Here is a 16,175-nt window from a genome sequence, read left to right on the forward strand (position 1 = left end):
CCACACAGAGGAGGATCTGCAAGAGGGAGAAGAATTACATGACTGGACAACTAAGTAGTGAGAACTGAATGTTGTGGTAGTCTAAAGTTGAAGGGTCTGTATTTGCATGTAGTTAATGAGAACTAAGAATTGAGACTGCATGAGAAATTTCTGTGTGCAGGTCCAGTTTTGTTCAAAGAAAGTGAACTCCTGTTGAAGCAGAGACATCTGCAGAAAAACTGGGGAGGCAAGGGAAAAGACTGCCAATTGACCAAGTGTTTGCTGCAAATATTGAAGGAAATGCTGTTTTCACCCCATCTTTAAGTCTCTTTTTGTTTCCTTTTGAAAAGAAACAGAAGTGGCTTGTCAGCCACTTCTAATAGCTAGACTTAGCAGAAGAACCCACCAGGGTAGTTTTCAGGGTGACACACATCCCAGGATATACCTGGGATGTGCTTAGGTGTTCCTGTAACTAGGACCTCATGATACTTCCCAGTTAATTAAATTAGGGGAAGCAGTAGGTATGGATTCACTGCAGTTGCGTGTACTGTTGATACTGTTCCTGTTTCTGTGATCTCTGTTCAGACCCAAGAGTTTGTAGGAAGCTCTCACAAACAGGTTTTTGGCTGTTTCTTTGCTGCAGGTGGTTTTGGATTGCTGTGGAGGCATCTCTCAGAGGGAAGCCGTGGACAATCTCCTCAGGAAGGTGGATGAAGAGAAAACCCTAAAAGTCGAAAGTTTGGTCAAACTTCTTGGGGCTGTGAAAACATCATTCCCTGGTCTCCACCCTCTGCTAGACAATTTAGTGGCAACAGCAAATGTCTCTGATGGCAGAGGTATGGGTATACTAAGCTTCAGAACCTGGGCACTCAGTTCTGGGAATTGCCAGGAAGGTTGCGTGCTTGTCTGGACTTCAGCATGCTCTTATAGCCTTGTTTTCATCTAAGGGGATGGGTTGGTTATTATATTCAAACAAAACTGGTCTGGGAGCACTGGGGTAGGAGCACTATGCCAGGAAAAAGGCCCCTGCTTTGCAATGTAATGAGCAGTGTGGGGCAGGAGCCTGTTGGCTCCTTCCTTTTAGTTTGACACTGATGGGGTAGAAACTAGGATGTCATCTCTGGAAAACAGGAGAACTGTTCCCTCCAGTGTCAAACTAATTTTTGGTTTTGAGTTATTTAAAAGCAGCAGCATGAGTCTCCATATTAAACAGAACAATTTTCACAGAAGAAATGCTTCGCAGGTTGAAGGTATCTTTACCAAACTCTGGTCCATTGGTGACTTTGTGGTACTTGGTGGCTTTGAAAGCAAATACCTAAAAATTCCCCAGAGTCAGTCTTGACATTAAATACAGACAGTGTCTTACCTGCCTGCTGTCCTTGTGAATTCCTTGTGATTGAGGGAGATTGTGGGGCTGAGATTAGTTGGGCTGAGCTCCTGTCCTCGATCCAGGTCGCATTTCTGCACAGTGTGGTTGCTGACTCGTGGTCTCCTGTGTGGAGCAGAATGTGCTGATGGGAAACCCACACATATTGTCTCCATTAGACATAGTTATCTTGGACAGTCAGTCCCCTCCTGTTTGTTTTGGTGGGGGTTTATTGTTCATTGCCTGCCTGTGGTGGGTCAGGGGCCTTTGGGATGCATAGTGGGACAGCTTTCCAAGTTCTGGCTTTAGGCACATCCCTGAGCAATTCTGGGTGAGAGGCAAATTTCACCAGCCCTGAAGTCACATAAAAATTAAAAACTAAATTAACATGCAGCGAAATGTAAATGAGTGTTTAATAGAAAGCAAAACTGTGCTCATAATGCTGATAATTTCCTCTGTAACAAACGTTCCCGACAGGCAGTTTGCTTTGTCATTTGTTAAGCACGATTGCTTTCTTAAAACACCAGACTCCCAACATGGTTAATTATCTAGTGGTAATACCCAATGCAAGGAGGAGCATTCCTTAATTACATAGAGCTGAATCTCCTCAAATTGCAGCTTGAACAAACAGAAGCACAAATATTTCTTATCGTGAAAATGAAGAGGGAGGGAATGATTTGAGCCACTGGTGGCATCTTTTGATGTCCTGTGCTGCCCTGATAGCAGAAAGGAGAACGTCCTGACAGCGGTGCAGGGCATGCTTTGCTGGCGGAGCTCACCTTGGTACAGTAGCAGAGCTGAGAGCACTTTCCTCACAAATGAAATTTAGGTAATGAAATCAGAAACATTCTGATGGGAGAAGAGAGGAAATAGTTTTCATTTGTAAACCACCCTCTGATCCCTGTGGGGCACATCTAAGTCATACTTAAACCCTACGGAGCTCAAGTGCTTAATGAGTTTCCTTTAGCTCTGCTGGGGAGTAACTCATGTCTCCAAGAAATCTTTGGATTTCAGGGAGTCTTTCCATATTGGCTTAAAATCTTGCATTGAAAAGTCCCAGAGCCTCCCACTATCTCCTTCCCCATTCTGGAGAGCTTTCTCCTCTTACCCAGCACTGTGTGTCTTCTGGGTCCCAAGCCTGTATTTTCTTTTGACCAAGCTTTCTGTATTTAGCTGCTGTGCTGTGTGAACAGTAGATTGTTCTGTTTGGTACTGAACCAAAATGATGAAAAGACCTAAACACCCACAGAAAACATGCATAGATGTCTTGGATGAACTACAGATTTTTGTTTTGGTTTCTTCTATAAAAGTGTAACTATGCATCTTCTCCAACTTAGTAACTCCAACAGTGAAAAGAATCCTTTTCATATTCATCTCTTTGGCAATTTCCAGTTTTATTTCTCAAATAATCTGGTGACAAGTACAATCGTGTATTACTTTTGGTACATGGTGTACTTTACCTGTGTCTCCTGTTATCCTGTATAAACACTGTTCCCCTTTCTTGAATTCTGCAAAAGTCAGAGTGGGTTCTCTATAACTAGAGGAAGGGGGGGAGAAGAAATCCTGAGTCTCGGGAGAACCATGCCTGCTTCTTGAGGTTGTCACTGTCTCTTTCAGCAACATGCCTTGGAAAACCTGATTTTCTCACCCAAAGTTGGACAAGCAGTGAAAAGTGAGGCCTGCTAGGGTTTTATGCTGGATGTCAGTGCTGCATTTAGTATAACCAAAGCTTGCCTGCCTTTATTTGCTGTTTCCTGTGCCCTAAAGGAGTCATTCCTGCTGTTAAGAGCTCAGCTTCAGGAGTGGGCTGGACAAAGCTAAGCAAAGTTGAGGCTTTCAGGTTCTTGCGTTTTGTGTTTTTAAATACCTTTACTTTTCATTCTCAGTGGCCAACAGCGAGAGCACAGCTGTTGAGATCATCCTGCAGCACAGCAAGCTGATCACAGAGGCCATCCAGAAGAGAGGGGACCTGGAGGGCTTGGCCCCGGAGGAGGCAGGACTCACTGAAGCAGTAAAAGAGGTACAAGGAGATGCTGGCGTGGTTCAGAGCTCAAAGGGTGGGTGGACAGGCCCTCATGTGCACTCGAATCAAGGGACATTACTTGGGTTGGAGAAGCCATCCAATGTTGGAGGTGCCCTTCTGCTACAGTGAGTGTGTGTTGGGTGTGTTATATAAATCCTGTGGGAGTTTTGGGGTAAAAGAAATTGCCAGTGAGATTCTCAGTTTGTGAAATTGTGGATGTTCAAACACAGCAAAACCGTTTCAGCTCTGCAAGGGTGCGAAGGGAAAGCAGAGCTGCCAAGGAGTGGGTGTCCATTTCAGTTGGCTATTCCAGGATATGTGAGAATGAAATGCTCCTAGAAAGTGCACTGAGGATGCCATGATTGTGTAGCAGCCCAGAGTGCTTTGCCTCTTTTCCCTTTGACAAGGAAAACGGGCTATGTTGGTAAGGAGCTAGCCTTTTCCACCTAGCAGTCTCTGGTTCCTCATTCCTGCTCCAGTAGCTGCTGCTGGAGATCTGGATGGGTGAGATACGTATGGGCATGCACAGATTCTTGCCTTGGGTCTCCTTGCAGTGCCTGGCTGAAGCAGGCTTGGGTTTAGAAGGTAAAGCCCAGAGAGAGGAAAGCTGTGTGTGAAGCACAGGTTTATGAGTTAGGGAAGCTTGTAATGCTTTAAGGCATTGAGGAGCTGCTCTTTCCATAGGGAGGTGGGTTTCAGAATCACAGAATAGTTAGGGTTGGAAAGGACCTTAAGTTCATCCAGTTCCAACCCCCCTGCCATGGGCAGGGACACCTCACACTAAACCATGGCACCCAAGGCTCTGTCCATCCTGGCCTTGAGCACCACCAGGGATGGAGCATTCACAACCTCCCTGGACAACCCATTCCAGTGCCTCAGCACCCTTACAGTAAAGAATTTCCTCCTTACATCCAATCTAAACTTCCCCTGTTTCAGTTTTAACCCGTTACCCCTTGTCCTATCAGTACAGTCCCTAATGAAGAGTCCATCCCCAGCAGCACTATAGGTCCCCTTCAGACACTGGAAGCTGCTCTGAGGTCTCCACGCAGCTTCTCTTCTCTAGGCTGAACAGCCCCAACTTTCTCAGCCTGTCTTCATACAGGAGGTGCTCCAGCCTGTGATCATCCTTGTGGCCTCCTCTGGACTTGTTCAGTGAGCTAATAACAAAACAGAGTGTGAAAGTTTCATGTGTTGTAACTTTTTTAATCCTGAAATTCCCTCCGCTCATGCACATGCATCAGTGAAGGGCCAAAGACCTGTATGGAAAGGGGTTTCATTTCTGGTTTCTCAAAGCAGGTTCCCAGCAGTAGAGATGAAACAAAGAGGATGTGCCCCCATCCCGACCTTTTACAGCTCAAAATCTCTATCATGTGATGTTTTCTTCTTCTTACTTCTCCAGCTGCTGAGTATTTCTGCTCAGAAGGAAAGTTCAGAGGCCTCCTTGAAAGCAGCCCTGAGCACAGCCCAGGAGAAGTCTGTCCTGGCCATCAAGATCTGTCAGCTGCTGTGCAATGTCCACGAGTCCTTCCCAGACCTGCAGCCAGTGATGCAGGAGCTGGGGCATGTGGGTAAGTAAAGGACAAGTTTTTGTCCTTCTCTGATCTTTTAGACATGGCTATAGGGGTCATGGGCAGTTTGATAGTGGACCTCAGTGGCCTTCCTGTCATTTCACAGAGCTACCCCTGGCCAGATGTTGGGGTTGTAATTATAGGAGGATTCACAGGGGTGACCCTTTGGATCCAAGCACTGGAAAGTGCTTTTCTCCTGCTGGCAAAATGCATCATATTAATGTTTTGTACTTTACAAGGGTTGTGGAGACCATGACTGGGCCCATACTGGTATTCCTTACCTGCGTTTACATTTCTACACCTCAGCCCTTGCTCTGGAGGCATTTAAGCCACTTACCTATGTAATTTGTATCTATATTGGCTTATTTTGCAGAATTACTATCTTAAGCTGCAGGGTTTCTTTTGCTCTTCCTGTGCTGTTGGATCTGTGTGAGTTTGGGCTTGTATTACAGTCCCTTGACTTCATATGTGTTATGTGTAGATACTTCACAGGCTCATTGCAGAAAGGTCACGTCAGGGCATGCTTGTCTTGTGCAAAGATGAACATGATGGTGCAGTTTGTAGTCCCAGACTATTTTCTATGTTAACTTTCTTACAGTGCCTTAATTTGGTCTTGCTATATATACACTTTACAGAGCAAATGATCCCTTGGGAGGGTCCCATAGCAGTAGGGGAATGTTACACTCTGTACTAGTTTGGCAAAGGGATGAGCAAAACATAGCCGAGAGCAATTTGGTGAGCTTCAGAAAACAAATGCATGGCAGTAACCATGTGTGAAACCCTGCCCTGAGCTGTGGGATGCTTTCAGCGGAGCCAGATTATATCTATGCATCTGACATTTGAATGCAGAATGCTTAACAGAATAATTTGGTACTTTAATGAAAAAGATAACAGAGGGCCAGGAAGCTAAGTGCAGGTTTGCATTCTCTTGAAAAGGATGCAAATGGGACTTGCTTATTCTGTTTGTTCACAGACATTTTTATGGCGTCATATTTCCCAGTGTATCCAGATTATTTGGGCTACAGAGTCCACTGGGTTGTATGTGGTGGGATTTTTATCCAAGCACAGGCACTGGTTCAGTCCATCCCTATTTACTTGTGGGGCCAGAGCTTCTTAGCTGATAGAAATACTAGCAGATTGGTAAATAGGTAGAGCAAACAGGTTGTTGTTAATGTCTCATCTTTTCTTAGGGGTTGAAGGTTTGATTTGCTTTGTCTGAATGTTTGGGTTCGGTCCATGACTGATCTGTATGAATGAGCACGAGCCTTGTGGCTTTGACACTTGCCATCATTTCGTGTTTGACAGTGACAGGCAAAGCCAGTGTTCGCTGTGTGCTGGGAAGGGACAGAGGGTGACCTGCCCATAGGTCCCTTAAGGTTTGTTGGCTTGCCTGTGCTCTTGAGCAGTGGGGGAATGTTTTTGGGGTGGTGGATGCTACTGGATGACTGGGACCAGTACACGTATAGAAGAAACCAAGGATGTGTGTTACTGCCCTAGCTGTAGGTCTCAGAAGCTAATAGCACGTGCTCTGCTCCTCTTGACTCAGTGGCCTTAGTGGTCTCCCTGAGAGATGTCCTGTGCTGTACATCCAGTATTCATGGCCAGTTTAGATCTAGGTCCTCTCTTCTAACTCCAACAGGAGTTGCCAGCATTCCAGCTGGCTTTTTCACCATGTCATGACTCTGATGAGGAATTCCAGAGAAAAGGCGATTCGTTCTTATCTTCCATTCCATCTCTGTCTCCTTCTGATGCCGCAGGCACTTGTCCCACTCCCCTTGACCCTTTCTGGCCATGGGATGTGCTAGGGCTGTTTCCCTGGCGATTCTAGAGGAGTTAAGACAAGCAGAGTTGCACATGCCTGTGAATGTGCAGCCCACCTTAGCTCCTGGACACCTTGCGGTGCTCAGCAGCGGGGGAGTCAGCTACATCACTCTGGCAGATGCCTGTGTCTCTGGCACCAATATCAAAGAGAGCAGACTGCTGTTACTAAGTGTATTTGCAGGGCTTCAAGCCAAGGTTGAGATGAAATCAAGCAAGGAGCAATATCAAAAACAAAAGCCCTGGAAAAATGGTATTTACTTGGCAAAAAGATACATTCTGTGTGAAGTGTCTGGAGGAAAATTGCCAGTTACTGGCCCCTTTTTGGCATCCTACAGTGAGGTTCCATATCTTAATTTCTAGGTCAGTCTCCTTAGCTCAGATATTGCTGCTTACCAGACCTAATTGTTGCAGGTGGCTCTTGGCATGCGATATGGATGATAACTGTGGGCCTCATGTTTGAGGGCTGTGAGCTTCCACCTGAAGCAGGGATCTTACGTTTCTGAAGAGCATACATGCTGTTCAGAGTTTGCATTTCCACTTGAAAGCAACAGTTTTTACATCTCTACCATGCAAAACCCAAAAAGGGGTGAGCTGAAGCACTTGGAAAGCACAAGGCATCCCTGTGGAGGAAACTGCCTACACCCCTCCCCAGCAACACTCAGCATTATCAAAGTACTGGGTTGGTTTCTTTGGTGAAGGTACAATGTGAAATCTGTTAACTTCTCCTTGGGTTCCTTCAGTAGCCAGAGCACTTCCCTGTTGGCAGCTGGTGCATGTAAGGACGAGGTTTGGTTCTTCCAGCCAGCTCTGTAACCTCTTCTCTAGCCATCTGCTTTCCTGGTCTCCATAGAGTCACTTCTGGGGAGATCATGTTTGTCAAGATACATCTTGCTTTCATATCTCAGAGATGCGAAGAACTCCAGCAGAAAAGCTTTTCCTCTGCATAGTCTTGTGTTTAGCACCTCACTTAGGCCAGAGTCAGCCTCTGGAACTGTTAAGTTGGAGGGTCTGCAAGCAAAATGCCATTAACTGTAAAAGTTATGCATTAGAAGCCACCACACAGGTCAGGATACACTGGATGACCTTCAAGATGTAAAGGGATAGGTGGAATTTTCTTCCATCTTAAGCTGAAGAAGTGGGAGATGGGATGATCACACACCAAGAGATCTTCTGTTTCTGGAGTTCTGCAGGGAGGATAGGGCAGCCACCAGGGTTACAGACTCTGAAGGCCACTTACAAAAGGGAAAGAGAACTTGGTGTGAAATACACCATAATTAACAGTAAGGTTTTCTTCATGTGATCTGCTTCAGCTTTCCTTCGAAATGATTCCCTGGGAGTAGTAGCATCCCCCTGAAGATGGAGACCTGTTCCTGGAGCCCCTTTATGCATTTCACCCATGAAGGTGGACTCAAGTTGAGAGCTGCCCCTGCTTTTATACCATTACAGTCCTGTGCTGGTGTCCAAGCTAAAGGTTTGTAATCCTGAACAACATTTTCACATGCATAAGAGCAGTAGGACCTCGAGGTGGCTCTTGGTGCACTTGGGTCTGTGGCAAAACTGTTTCATCTGCCTCAGATTACACCCCTGCCGCCATGGCACTGCTTCTAGACATTTCCAGTGTTGGTTTCTTTAGTGCTCATCTCTTCATCCACATCCATCCTGCGCAGCAAGATGACTCTTTCTGATGTTTAACATTTCTGGGAGGTTTAAAGATACTTCTTCACTTGGGTCAGAAAAACTGGCACTGTTGGTTGTAGGGAATGTGGGAAGAGACCTCAGAGGTGAAAGGTGTGTGTTGCTATCTTGACAGAGCAGGGCAGACTGGAAACTTGACATCCAGTCTGTTTTTCTCCCTTGATGTGTTCACAGGTTGGTGGGTCACTACCACCTAAGTATTAAGATTTCCAAGTCTGTTGGGCTGTGTAACCTGGTTTTTACATGGCTGGAGATCCGGGGCAGTAACACTGTGCAGGGAGGACACTTTGCTGAGCTCTTCCCATAGTGAGGAAGGCAGAAATGAAGTTTTGCAGGCACAGGCTTCATTTCCTGTGTGTTGGCAAAAGGAGAAGTCTGCAGTGGTTTCCATGGCCACACAGTTGCATGGTTCTCATTAGAGCAAAAAAGCCAAATATATCTGTTTGTATTTTGATTCCTTCCATATATACATTCCCTGTGGGTCTTTTCTGTAGATTGAGATCCTAGGTGAATTTTCCAGCTTTCGCTTTTTGAGATGATGATGTTACAGGGGCTCAGGAAAGTGTTAGGCTCTGTAAGAAATGAATGTAATGAGCGATTCAAAATACCTCAGGGCCCTAACCAGAAGATTCAAACGGGTTGTAGCAAGATTGTCTGTTCTCTTTCCAAGAGTTTGTGTTTGGGAAGTGTTCCTGAGAGTTCTTGTGATTAATGGCTAGATATCCAATCTCTGTGGCAGACTTAGTATCACCCCTGAGGCTCAGACCTTCAGACTTTTAAGCACCTCTGTAACTTCATGTTAGCAGGCAGATGCTTGGAAACAAGAGTTGTTGGTGTTTGAGGAGCAAGCTCTTTGGAAAATCTGGCTCTTGCCACCTCATCCGGCCCCTGGTATTGTGGATGAAGAAATCCAAGGACCAAGGATGTGATTTCATGCATCGTACCATGCATGGCCATGGCTGCTTTTGGGCAGAGGCACGCACCACTGCTGTGTTGGGGACAGTGTGTCTGATATGTGTCTGTTATTGCTGTGCAGGCACAACTGTCAGTGTAAGAGCATTCAGGAGATAGGAGACCAAGGGGCTGGTGCCCAGTCCTGCTGGTCACCACCAAAACAGGACTTGCTATTCCTGTAGGTCTCTTGACTGAGGGAAGTGGGGAGAAGCCTGGGATTAGGAAGTGGAAGGTGAACAGTAAATCCCAAGTTGAAGCTCTGGACAAAGATGAGGACAAGGCAGGAGGTGCTGGTGCCAAGGAACCGAAGGAACCCTGTGAAAAACCTTCTTCCAAGAAGAGTTTTGTCTGCAAAGCCTGTGATAAGACCTTCCATTTCTACTGCCGCCTGAAGGTGCACATGAAACGTTGTCGGGTGGCCAGAGGGAAGCAGATCCAGTGTAAGGAGTGCAGCGAAGTCAAATTGACAAAGAAAGAGCTGGAGAAGCATCAGCTGGAGGTCCACGGTGTGGTGGGGATGGTCAAGAAGAAGAAGAAGCGGCTCCCTGTGACGTGTGACATCTGTGGCCGAGAGTTTGCTCACGCCTCAGGTAGGGTTGGTGGAAGCAGGGGCATTTGGACAGAAGCCTGGGCAACATAGTAAAGAGATAGCTGGAAATCTCCTCCTTCCTGGGCTCTGTTATCGTCATGTGTGAGAAATGCAGCTTGGCTCATTTCTCCTGCCCCACTGAGCACAACTGCTTTCCGATTAGCTCTTCCTTAATTGGTTTTCCACATGGCTCATCAAGGAAAAGTGGGGCTACTGGCACATTTAAAAGCCTCCAGAAATAATCAAGCTGTTCCAGCTCTGTGACTGGTTTAGCTGGATGAGTAAGAGGAGTTGAGTCTCTATCCCTCCCTGTGGCAGCTCATGATATCCTGGTGGACCCCTGGTGTCACGGGTGGGCTGATGGGCCTCCAGGCTGGGTGGAGTGGTGCCTTTGCACAGGGGCAGGCAGGGCTCGCCCTGGGTGTCCCACCAGTGCCATCTCAGTGTCCTGCCTGCCTCCACAGGGATGCAGTACCACAAGCTGACGGAGCACTTCGATGAGAAGCCCTTCTCCTGCAAGGAGTGTGGGGCCAAGTTTGCAGCCAACTCCACGCTGAAGAACCACCTGCGGCTACACACCGGGGACCGGCCCTTCGTGTGCAAGCACTGCCTGATGACCTTCATGCAGGCCTCGGCCCTTGCCTACCACACCAAGAAGAAACATGCTGAGGGTGAGCCTTCCCCATGGAACCCAGCCATGGGCTTAGCTTACTCCATCCATGCCCTTGTGCCCTGTTGCTCCATCTGCCTCCAGGCTGCTTCTCCATCCTTTGGGCAGCCCTGGGCAGCAGGTTGCTCCCATATCTCTTTCACATGCATGATTTTGCTTGCAGTTCCCCACTCTGCCTTTCCCCCATCCCCTTCTCTGTATCATCCAAATAGCTACCCAGTGTACTCTTCATTAAGAGGATCTTCGTCCTTCTCTTCCTTGTTTTTCTCCTCAGTAGCTCCTCTCTGTTCCCTTACTCCTGCAATGCCTCCTCCTCCCCTCTGGTTAACTTTCTTTCTCCTGTCCCTCCCTCTGGCTGAATTTCACACAGTTCTTCACACCAGTGCTTCTCCTGCCCCCACACTCAGCCCCATGCACTACTGGTCCTTAGTCTTGCCTCTTCCAGCTCATGGGCACAGAGGGTGCATTGCTATGTTTGTGATAAACACACTTGGGTGTCTTTCCCAGTGTTGCTCAAGTGTGATGCAGCTGGGCAGTTTTGAACATGAGGCCCTTAGTGACATGGTTTAGTGGTGGACTTGGCAGTCCTGGGGGAAACAATTGGACTTGATGATCTTAAAGGTCTTATTGACTCTATGATTCTATGAGACGCACCAGCATGTACTACCTCTAGAAGTGTGTAATACCTCCAGATACTTAAGGTCTGTGGTAATTTAACACTGTCTGTGCAGGTGTGGTCTTCCCCAGCACCTCTAGGACCTTTTTGACCCTGCACTGAGATGCTCTGGCTGCCTCAGGAGAGCCACATTGTCCACTTTATCATCTCTTCCCTCTCCCTTTGAAATTAGGCGTAGTCCAGAGAGAGCTCCTGTCCCGTTAGGTGCAGGCTCTCACCCTGGTGTCACTGCAGGGAAGATGTACGCCTGCCAGTACTGCGACGCCGTGTTCGCCCAGTCCATCGAGCTGTCCCGCCACGTCCGCACGCACACCGGGGACAAGCCCTACGTCTGCCGGGAATGTGGGAAAGGCTTCCGCCAGGCCAACGGGCTCTCCATCCACCTCCGGAGCTTCCACAGTGAGTGTGGCCAGCGGCCTTCCTGGCTTGGGCAAACCCAAGTCATGGCACACTCATCTGTGCCAGTGGAGGCTTATGCGAGTGTTACGGTGCCTGCAGGCTGGCTGCATGTCTTGTGATGGGATTTTTTTTCCACCCAAGAAAAGCAGGAAAATTTAGTGTTTTGTTGCTGTGAGTAGGGTTATCCCAAAGAAAATGGGAGGAATGGCTTCCAGCAAGCTGCTGCCAACCCACCATAGGAAGCTGTAGGTGAGCGGGAGCAGCATCATCTGTATGCAAAGTGTTAGCGTTCATTTGGGAAGTAACAAGGGTTTCTTCCCTTTTTCTTTCCTCCCTCTGTGAATTCCTCTCTTAATTCTTTTTGTCTTTATTTCTTTGCCCCTGTGATTTCTGTTGTGTCTCTGGGTGGCAGACATCGAAGATCCCTATGACTGCAAGAAGTGCCGGATGAGCTTTGCCACCCTGCAGGAGCACCGCAAGCACGTCCATGAAGCTCACTCTCGGGAATACCACCCCTGCCCGACCTGCTCCAAAGTTTTCAGTGCCCCATCACTCCTGGAGCGCCACATGGTGACCCACGTTGGGGGAAAGCCCTTTAGCTGTGAGATCTGTGACAAAGCTTACCAGGTGAGCTGGGACAGCGAGGGTTTGGTCTCGTGTGCTGGAGGTTGTCATTGCCTGTTCGTGCACCAGGCTGCTTCCATGCACGCTACATGCAGCAGTTTGGGGTTAGCAGAGGGAAAGATTGCACAGAGGAGGCAGAGTCCATAGGGAAAAGGTAGGTCCATAGAGTCGTAGACTCAACTAGGTTGGAAAAGACCTTCAAGGATTATACAAGTCCACCCTTTGCCCCAGGACTGCCAAGTCAGTGATGACAGATAGGCTGTGGCTGCCAAGGGCTACATCCCTGCCCACCTGGACCCTCAGGAATCTCTTTCACCCAAGGTTCTAGCTGCCAGGAAGTGTAGGAATAAAATGCTTGTTTTGCAAATGGCATGCCTCAGTGGGAGTAAGTGTGGGAGCGTGTTCCTAGTAGGGAACAAAAATTCACACCAAAAGGAGATCTGCAGCAAGTGAGATCAGGATGAGAGATTGTTCACTGAAGGGCTGTGTTCATCTCTTCAGGGGCAATGGAGAACATAAGTGAGGCGTTGGGTCTGTTCCTGTGGGAGGATGAGCAGGTCTTGTAGCTGCTGAACACAACCCCACTGATTCTGTTGCTTCCCATGCAATTTCTTGCTGTCATGATGCCCCTGGAGCAGCTTTGGTTTGTAACCATGATTTGATCCTTATCATTGCAGCAATTGTCAGGGTTATGGTACCACAACCGGACCCACCACCCTGATGTCTTTGCAGCTCAGAACCACCGCTCCTCCAAGTTCTCCTCCCTGCAGTGCAGCTCCTGTGACAAAACTTTCTCCAGCACTGCCGCTCACCGAAAGCACGTCAAGGAAGAGCACACAGGTAACAACCCATTCGTCAGCAAACACAACCACATGGGGACTGCTGGGAGAGGTGTAGTAGTAACTGTGACAGGACGAGGCTGCACACCCCCCTTTACCTTGCAAATCACAATAGATTCTTTGTATACTGTAGCAGTCTCTTCTGGCAAGTCTCACCTCGGCACCTTGCAGCTCACTTGCTCTTGGCCTCTCCTTTTCCTGCCTTCTCTCCAAAGATGCTTCTCTGTATGTGCTTATGGTGTTGCTGAAGTATTAACAGAGCTCTGGTCCAGAAGGTCTCTTGTTGAAGACCTTGGGAGCACACATTTCTGCTCTTCGCTTCGTTTGCAGATGTGAAGTTCCATGAGTGTGAGACATGCAAGGAGCAGTTCCCTACCTTGGCCCTCCTGCAGGTCCATGTGAAGTGCAGGCACTCAGGTCTGTTGCATTTGCTGTTGTTCATGTTACCTTGTGGGCAATGACTGCTCCTCTCACTGAGTAGGTGATGTCTAAGCTCTAAGCAGAAGAGTGAAGATGGTCATGGTAAGGAAACAGGGTGTGAGGAAACAGAAAACATGGATGAACTGGAAAAGCACCGCTTTTGGTGAGGCTGGCATGTTTGTTAATCTTCTGGAGCCACTGGAGTCAAGGAGGGTTCTGGGTTTGCTTGTTACAGCATAGAAGAGAGCTAAGTATGGGTGAGGAGACAGCAGCACAGAGAAACAAGGACCTGAGCCCTGAGCATTGGAGTTTGCAGAGGATGGAGGTAGTGAGGGACTGAAGAAAAAGGGATTTGAGCGCCAGAAAGATCAGAGAGGGACCCGGGCTGTGAGGGCAGTAAACTGGCAGACCAGACCACTATGAAAGGTGGGTCTCCAGGTCTGTGCGTGGGATAGCAGGATCAGGAGACATTGGAGGAGACAGCCAACAGCAGCCAGGAGAGTGGGGAAGAAGGAGACTTGCCCCTAGCCCTCTCTGAGAGGAGAAAGCCCCTGGGGTGGATAGTGGGTTTGCAATAGCTGCATCAGGAGGTGCAAGCTAGGCCGATAAAGAGCAGTGCTGAGTGGTGCAGGAAATAGGGAGAAGAGACTACTGTGAGAAGGGACAGCTACAGCTACAGCCAGATACACCAGCCTTGTTTCTGCACATGGTGTTGCAGGGAGCTAGAGCTAAAGTGGACCTGAACAGCCACAAGCTGTGTGCAGCAGGAGAAGGGATGCTGGCAGATGCTGTGCCTGAGTCCCTGGTGGGTTTCAGCCCTGCATGTCCTGGCTGTGCATCTGCAGCTCCCTGTGCCCTTGGGCTGGTCCTGGTCTTCCCATCCTAGGCTCAGGATGCTGCTTCTCCTCCCAGGCTCACAGCCCTTCCGTTGTCTGTACTGCTCTGCATCCTTCCACCTCCCAGGGGCCCTGCAGAACCACGTCACCAGCGAGCACTTCAAGCAGAAGGAGAGCACCTTCCCCTGCGAGCTCTGTGGGGAGCTCTTCCCGTCCCAGGGCGAGCTGGAAGAGCACTGCAGTGCTGAGCATCCCAAGGTGCTCTTCTCCCATGCCACCACAGCCCAGATTGTACAGGTAAAGACTGCTGTGTGCCTCAGCCCCCACAGTTATTATCCATCCTCCACCTCTAACCTGCTTCTTCTTCCCAGATCCATTCCCAGATCCACCCCTTCTGCTCCCTGATTCCCCCTTCCTGGAGGAGTCCAGGGTGTGAGCTCCCCAGCCCACAGTGCTCTAGGATTTCTGTGCTAGTGTGAGGTGGGCTCACTGAAGGAGAAGGAGCTTAGTCCTGGTTTTCAGGAGCTTAGGAAGAGGGACCACCAGTGTGTGCAGAGGTGCTTGGTCACTGAGAGGCTATTAAAATCCAAGTGACATACCCTGTGACATTATAGCTGTTTTGTTGGAGGCCAAATGCTGGGCTTGAACCAGATTCTTCTATGTCTCAGCCTTCAGTGAAGAATAGCCCCTTGGATGAGGGTGCCCAGTGATTCCCTGGGCTGGCATTCCTCCAGCAGATAATCACAGAGTGTTTATTGTCAGCCATTGCTTATGGAGCTAAATAATAGCGATTTTATGGAGAGAAATATTTAAATTGCTCTCCTGTCTTCTCTTTTGCATCCTCGGTGTGTGTGGTTTAGTGTTTCCCACTAGTCTCACACCTACTGTAATTGCAGACCTCTGGTGTGAAGCTAAACGTTCTTACCAGAGCTGGGGCTGGGAAAGATGTGAGCAGCAGAGTGGGCATGGGGGGAAGTGGTGCTGGAAGTGGCTGACTCTCTGGTCATCTTCCACGCAGGTGATTCAGACGTCGGAGCAAGGAGCAGCACAGCACATCATCTCTTTTGATGACGCCCAACTGGCTGGCTCCCAAGTCTTTGTGACATTGCCTGAATCTCAAGTGAGCCAAACTGGCTCTGAGCTGGTGGCAGTGACTATGGAGGACTTGTTTGATGACAAAATCATGCTGATTTGTGAAGAAACCAAGTGAGAGTGAGCAGCGGGTGCCCATGCAGGGCCCCTGGTATCCACTGGGCTCGTTCAGGAGCTGTGCCTCAACGTGCTGCTCCAGCAGGGAGATTCAGGGTTTCCTTGGGGATGTGACATTGCAAAGAAATGGCATGCAGCAAGTACAGCATGGCCAAGGACAGGAGAGGTTTGTAGACATTCACATGGGCTTGGGATGTCTCTCTGCAGTCAGCACCTGGCAGCTCAGGTGAGCTGGACCACTCATCTCTCCCAGCTCAAGAGAAATAAAGCAGCAGAGGAAAAGATGGAAATTGAGGGTGTTCAGCTGTGTTCCTGCACTGCTGGGGACAAGAGTGGAGGGAGGAGACTAATGAAGACAAAGTTGGGGTGGTGTGAGTATGTGAAACCGAAGGAAAAGCTGTCCTGAGAATTTGGGGTGGAGATTTTTATGGCTGAAGCAGTGATGTGCTCTGCAGGTATCTGCTGCTCTGCAGGGTGTGTAAGGGCTGCTTTGTTTCTTCTCTTGCT

General features: G+C 48.5%; 1 protein-coding gene across 4 annotated transcripts in view; it reads left to right on the forward strand.

Moving 5' to 3' along the window:
* The window catches only part of ZBTB40 (zinc finger and BTB domain containing 40), a 33,195-nt gene extending 17,237 nt beyond the window's left edge, over positions 1-15,958 (forward strand). For 3 of the 4 annotated variants that reach the window (XM_062626331.1, XM_062626330.1, XM_062626332.1), the window contains exons 6-16: positions 623-815; positions 3,232-3,365; positions 4,768-4,936; positions 9,589-9,996; positions 10,460-10,666; positions 11,576-11,740; positions 12,153-12,367; positions 13,042-13,204; positions 13,534-13,620; positions 14,536-14,756; positions 15,478-15,958. In XM_062626331.1, the coding sequence (XP_062482315.1) occupies positions 623-815; positions 3,232-3,365; positions 4,768-4,936; positions 9,589-9,996; positions 10,460-10,666; positions 11,576-11,740; positions 12,153-12,367; positions 13,042-13,204; positions 13,534-13,620; positions 14,536-14,756; positions 15,478-15,669 (2,154 nt within the window). In that variant the 3' untranslated portion in view covers positions 15,670-15,958. Of the gene's footprint in view, positions 1-622; positions 816-3,231; positions 3,366-4,767; positions 4,937-9,588; positions 9,997-10,459; positions 10,667-11,575; positions 11,741-12,152; positions 12,368-13,041; positions 13,205-13,533; positions 13,621-14,535; positions 14,757-15,477 lie in introns of those variants that run through there. The other variant, XR_009966224.1, reaches the window with a different exon arrangement.
* The last annotated feature ends 217 nt before the right edge of the window (positions 15,959-16,175 follow it).

Source organism: Pezoporus occidentalis, unplaced genomic scaffold (assembly GCF_034315485.1).
Source record: "Pezoporus occidentalis ecotype Australia unplaced genomic scaffold, CSIRO_AGI_Poc_V1 ctg290, whole genome shotgun sequence".
NCBI lineage: Eukaryota > Metazoa > Chordata > Aves > Psittaciformes > Psittacidae > Pezoporus > Pezoporus occidentalis.